This window comes from Drosophila montana, unplaced genomic scaffold, assembly GCF_035044405.1.
Source record: "Drosophila montana isolate Dmon_TW-CO22-7 unplaced genomic scaffold, ASM3504440v1 contig_2964_1, whole genome shotgun sequence".
Classification (NCBI taxonomy): domain Eukaryota; kingdom Metazoa; phylum Arthropoda; class Insecta; order Diptera; family Drosophilidae; genus Drosophila; species Drosophila montana.
Genome location: NW_026997839.1, coordinates 499 through 6987, shown reverse-complemented (window position 1 = coordinate 6987; position 6489 = coordinate 499). Strand labels below are relative to the sequence as shown.

General features: G+C 23.9%; 2 protein-coding genes and 1 pseudogene across 2 annotated transcripts; all 3 read right to left on the bottom strand.

Moving 5' to 3' along the window:
* Positions 1-1563: 1563 nt before the first annotated feature.
* On the bottom strand, positions 1564-2266 carry LOC135430167 (cytochrome c oxidase subunit 2-like). Its single transcript, XM_064684722.1, is given in 1 exon segment — positions 1564-2266. A coding segment is annotated over 1 exon segment (666 nt). The 5' UTR covers positions 2252-2266; the 3' UTR covers positions 1564-1585.
* LOC135430166 (cytochrome c oxidase subunit 1-like) lies at positions 1564-3855 on the bottom strand (annotated as a pseudogene).
* Positions 3856-4090: 235 nt separating this feature from the next.
* On the bottom strand, positions 4091-5176 carry LOC135430165 (NADH-ubiquinone oxidoreductase chain 2-like; the record flags this gene model as incomplete). The annotated part of the gene is given in 1 exon segment (XM_064684721.1): positions 4091-5176. A coding segment is annotated over 1 exon segment (1080 nt), but the record flags the coding sequence as incomplete, so codon positions are not given.
* Between the last annotated feature and the right edge of the window lie 1313 nt (positions 5177-6489).

The window sequence follows — 6489 nt, the reverse complement described above, 5'->3', positions numbered from 1 at the left end:
TTCAATATATTCATAGGCTTGAAGTATAGTGAAATAAACTCCTAAAAGAACGGTAAAAAATAATCCTTGAGTAGTTTGTGAATGATTACCTTCTATTAATCTATGATGAGCTCATGTAACTGTAACTCCTGATGTTAATAAAATTGCAGTATTTAATAGGGGAATTTGGAAAGGGTTAAAAGAAATAATTCCAGCAGGAGGCCATGATGCCCCTAATTCGATTGCAGGGGATAAACTTCTATGAAAAAATGCTCAAAAGAAACTTACAAAAAATAAAATTTCTGATAAAATAAATAAAATTATACCTCATCGTAAACCAATTGTTACAGGGTAAGTATGAAGACCTTGGTATGTTCCTTCTCGAGAAACATCTCGTCATCATTGGTAAACAGTTAAAATTGTAATAATATTACCTAAAAAAAATAAAGATGTGTCGTATTGATGAAATCATTTAATTATTCCTGAAACAGTAGTTATAGCTCCAATTGCTCCTGTTAATGGTCATGGACTATAATCAACTAAATGGAAGGGGTGATTTGAATGTGTAGACATTTATTTATAAATATATATATATATATATATATATAAATAATTAATTAACTTCTCTAGAATATAAAGTTCTTAATACAGCAAATACGTAAGATTGAATTATAGCAACGGCTGATTCAAGGACTAATAAAGCAATTTGAGCGACCAATAAAAAAGTAACTAATATATATGATATTGAAGGTCCTGTATTTCCTAATAAAGTTAATAATAAGTGGCCTGCAATTATATTAGCAGTTAGTCGAACTGCTAAAGTTCCTGGTCGGATTACATTTCTGATAGTTTCAATACAAACCATAAAAGGTATTAAAACTGCTGGAGTTCCTTGAGGGACTAAATGGGCGAATATATGTTGGGTGTGGTTAATTCATCCATAAATTATAAAAGATAATCATAAAGGTAAAGCTAATGAAAGAGTTAATGTTAAATGACTTGTTCTTGTGAAAATATAAGGAAACAATCCTATAAAATTATTAAAAAGGATAAGAGAAAATAAAGAAATAAAAATAAAAGTTGATCCATTATGACCTGATGGTCCTAAAAGAGTTTTAAATTCTTTATGAAGAGTTGATAAGATTGTATTTCAAAATACATTATAACGAGAAGGTATTAATCAATAAATTGAAGGAATTATTAAAAGACCTAAAAATGTACTTATTCAATTTAATGATAAACTAAAAATAGCTGAAGGGTCAAATACAGAAAATAAATTTGTTATCATTTTCAATTTATAGAATTTAAATTAATATTTTTTAATTCATTTGATTTAGGGGAAGAAGGCATATATGCGTAATAATTAATAGAACAAAATAAAATAAAAGTGATAGAAAAAATAAAAAATAAAGTTAATCATTTGATAGGTGCTATTTGTGGAATTAAAAAATATTAACAGTTTAATAATTTTAGTTTGACATACTAATGTTATAAATTTAACTAATTTTTTAATTCATTAGAAGTAAGTGCTAATTTACTATAAAATGGTTTAAGAGACCAGTACTTGCTTTCAGTCATCTAATGAAGAATTTAAATTATTAGAAATTCATTTAATAAAATAATTTACAGGAACTCTTTCAATTACAATTGGTATAAAACTATGGTTAGCCCCACAAATTTCTGAACATTGGCCGTAAAATAATCCTGGGCGGTTAATAAAAAAATTAGTTTGATTTAAACGTCCAGGAGTTCCATCAACTTTTACTCCTAATGCAGGGATTGTTCATGAGTGAATCACATCAGCGGCAGTTACTAAAATTCGAATTTGTGAATTTATAGGTAAAACAATTCGGTTATCTACATCTAATAAACGAAATCCATCATTTGCAATTTCATTTGTAGGAATTATGTATGAGTCAAATTCAACATTATTAAAGTCTGAATATTCATAACTTCAGTATCATTGATGACCAATTCTTTTTAAAGTTACTGAAGGTTCATTAATTTCATCAAGAAGGTATAATAATCGTAAGGAAGGGAATGCAATAAATAGTAGAATAATAGCTGGTAAAATTGTTCAAATTATTTCAATTAACTGACCATGTAAAAGAAAACGGTTAATATAATTATTAAAAAATAATATAAATATTAAATATCCTACTAAAACAGTAATTATTACTAAAATCAGTAATGCGTGGTCATGAAAAAAAATTAATTGTTCTATTAAAGGAGAAGCTCTATCTTGAAGACCTAAATTAGCTCATGTTGACATTAATTTTCTAATAAAAGTAAAAATCCTTTATATATGGAGCTTAAATCCATTGCACTAATCTGCCATATTAGAAATTAATTAGTTAATAAAGGTAATTCAGAATATCTATGTTCAGCAGGGGGAGTATTTTGGTATCATTCAATTGAAGAATTCAATTGAATAGGGTAAATAACCTGACGTTGAGAAACTAAACTTTCTCAAATAATGTAGAAAAAAAATAAAATTCCTAATAAAGAAATAGATGAACCAATAGTTGAAATTACATTTCATGTTGTGTAAGCGTCTGGGTAATCAGAATAACGACGAGGTATTCCAGCTAGTCCAAGGAAATGTTGGGGGAAAAAAGTAAGATTTACTCCAATAAATATAATAATAAATTGACTTTTTAATCACTTATTATTTATAGTTAAACCAGTAAATAAAGGGTATCAATGAACAAATCCTGCTATAATAGCAAATACAGCTCCTATTGATAAAACATAATGAAAGTGAGCAACAACATAGTATGTGTCATGTAAAATAATATCTACTGATGAATTTGCTAATACAACTCCAGTTAATCCTCCAACTGTAAATAAAAATACAAATCCTAAAGCTCATAAAATAGCTGGAGAGTAAGAAAGTTGTGTACCATGTAAAGTAGCAAGTCAACTAAAAATTTTAATACCTGTTGGTACAGCAATAATTATTGTTGCTGATGTGAAGTAAGCTCGAGTGTCTACGTCTATTCCAACTGTAAATATATGATGTGCTCATACAATAAATCCTAATAATCCAATTGCTAATATTGCATAAATTATTCCTAAAGACCCAAAAGTTTCCTTTTTACCTGATTCTTGACTAATAATATGAGAAATTATTCCAAATCCAGGTAAAATTAAAATATAAACTTCTGGGTGACCAAAAAATCAAAATAAGTGTTGATATAAAATTGGATCCCCTCCACCAGCCGGGTCAAAAAATGAGGTGTTAAGATTTCGGTCTGTTAATAATATAGTGATAGCTCCGGCTAAAACTGGTAAGGATAAAAGTAGTAATAAAGCTGTAATTACAACTGATCAAACAAATAAAGGTATTCGGTCTAAAGTAATTCCCGAAGATCGTATATTAATTACAGTTGTAATGAAATTTACAGCTCCTAAAATTGAAGAGATTCCAGCTAAATGTAAAGAAAAAATAGCTAGATCAACAGAAGCTCCTCCATGAGCAATTCCTGCCGATAATGGGGGGTATACGGTTCATCCTGTCCCAGCTCCATTTTCAACTATTCTTCTAACTAAAAGTAAGGATAAAGCAGGAGGTAATAGTCAAAATCTTATATTGTTTATTCGGGGGAAAGCTATATCAGGAGCTCCTAATATTAAAGGTACAAGTCAATTACCGAATCCTCCAATTATAATTGGTATAACTATGAAAAAAATTATAACAAAAGCATGAGCAGTAACAATAACATTATAAATTTGATCATCTCCAATTAAAGCTCCTGGGTGACCTAATTCAGCTCGAATTAAAATTCTTAAAGATGTTCCTACTATTCCTGCTCAAGCACCGAAGATAAAATATAATGTTCCAATATCTTTATGATTTGTTGAGAATAACCATTGTCGCGATTAAGCGATTAAGTGGCTGAAGTTAGGCGATAGATTGTAAATCTATTTATAAGAAATTTTCTTCTTAATCAATTGATTAGTAAATTTTATTAAATCATAAAATGAATCTGGTCTTATAGTCAATAATGACGTCAAACTGCAATTTTGAAGGAGTAATTTTTTACTAAGGCTTAAAGGACTTCCTATATTTACAGCTTTGAAGGCTATTAGTTTTATTTAACTTAAAGCCTTTAACCTAAAATATAGAATAAAATATTGAAATTAAAAATAGTCCAAAAATTGATAAAAATGTACATATTAAGTATAATTTTATACTAAAATTATTGATTTGTGAGCTAATAACCCAGTTATTTTCGTAGTAATTTAGCATAAATGCTGAATAACAAATTCGTAGATAAAAAAATAATGTAATTAAAGTTGATGTCAATAAAATTATTAACTGAAAATATTGGTTACAGAAAGTTAATTGTTGAATTACAACTCATTTTGGTAAAAATCCTAAAAATGGGGGTAATCCTCCTAAGGATAAAAAATTTATAAATAAAGTAAATTTTATAACTTTTCTTTGTATAAACCAAGAAAATAATTGGTTTAAATGAAATAATTTAAAAATATTAAATATAAAAGTTAAAATAAAAGATAAAAAGGAATAAAATAAAAAATAAATTAATCAAATTGATTCATTAATTATTAATGCTCTTAATATCCACCCTAAATGATTAATAGAAGAAAAAGCTATAAGTTTTCGTAAAGATGTTTGATTTAAACCTCCGATTGCCCCAACAATTACTGAAAAAATTACTCTAATTAATAATAAATTTTTTAAATTTAAGTAAGAAATTAGTATTAAAGGGGCAATTTTTTGTCATGTTATTAAAAGGAGAGCATTTATTCAAGTTAAACCTTCTATTAAATTAGGGAATCAAAAATGGAAAGGGGCGGCTCCTCTTTTTAATAATAAAGTTGATAAAATAATTATTGAAGTAAAAGAGTTATTGATTTCGATAGTTATTCTGTTATTTAGTATTAATAAAATTACTGAGAATAATAAAACAGTTGAAGCTAAAGCTTGGGTTAAAAAATATTTTAAAGAAGCTTCAGTTGATTTAAAATTATTATTATCTCTTATTAGGGGAATAAAAGATAACAAATTAATTTCTAAACCTATTCATGCTCCTAACCAAGAATTAGAGGTTACCGTAATTAATGTTCCGATAATTATTATTGTGATAAATAAAATTTTTGAAGAATTATTAAAAATTAAAAAGAAAAGGGTTAGAACCTTTATAAATGGGGTATGAACCCAGTAGCTTAATTAGCTTACCTTTTTATATTTTGGTGTACGATGCACAAAAGTTTTTGATACTTTTAGCAATAGTTTAATTCTATTAAATATAAAGTCTTTGTAAAAAAAACAATAAAATTAATCAATGAATGTAGAATTCTACATAATTTACCCTATCAAGGTAATCCTTTTCATCAGGCAATTCATTTACAATAAGATCACATCTATTTTTTTTTTTTTTTTTTTGTATTTACTAATATTTTTAAAAAAAATCTTGAATTTTTTACATTGGAATATTTTTAATTAAATAATACATTTTAGTAGTAATTTTAATTTTATATATAAATGTTTAAGAATAATTAAAAATTTCTATATAGATCTATATAAATTAATAAATCTTCAACAATATATAAATATATAAATATATAATAATTTATAAAATTTATATTAATTTATATAAATCAAAAGAATCATTAGATAAATCTTTAAAATATAGATTTTTTTTTATTATATTTGTAATTATTTTTGGATTGCGAAATTTTTTATTTAAATTGTTAGCTATATAATAATATATTAAACATTTATATATATATAGATTATCTATTAATCTAGACTTAGTATACAAAAATTTTTTTTTAAATTTATTAATTTAAAAATAGATATATTTTCTTTATACCTATATTTTGGTAAATTGCAAAAAAAAAAAAAAAATAGAAAGATTTTTTAATAGACTTAAAATTGACTATAATTTAATTATGTTATTGGTGTTTATTTTTTAATTAAAATTATTTATTTAATGAATTTTTTATATTATATTTTTTTTTATTTTTAAATACATTATTAAAATTAATTATGTTTTAATAATTTATTTATTAAATTTATTAATTTATTAAATTTTGTAATTTTTAAAATTTATTAATATAATTAATTAATTGTATTAATATAATACTAAAATGTAATATTATTAAAGAAATGAATTGTTTTTTAATTATGTAATTTTTTAAAAATTTAAGAATTAATATATAAAAATAAAATAATATTTAATTTTCATTTTTTTTTTTAAATGAAAATTAAATTAATAGGGGTTTATTTTTGATATTTTAGATTCTAGTGATTAAATAAGTTTATTTATAAATTTATTTAATTATCTTAAAATTTATTTAAAAATTAATTATTAAAATTAAATTTTATTAATTAATATAAAAATAAATTTTTTTTAAATGAATTTATAAAGTTTTATTTTGGCTTAAAAATTTGTTATTAATTTGATTTATATGTAAATTTTTGTGTGAATTTATATTAATTTTAAAAATTATTATATTTATTATAATCGCAGTAATTAA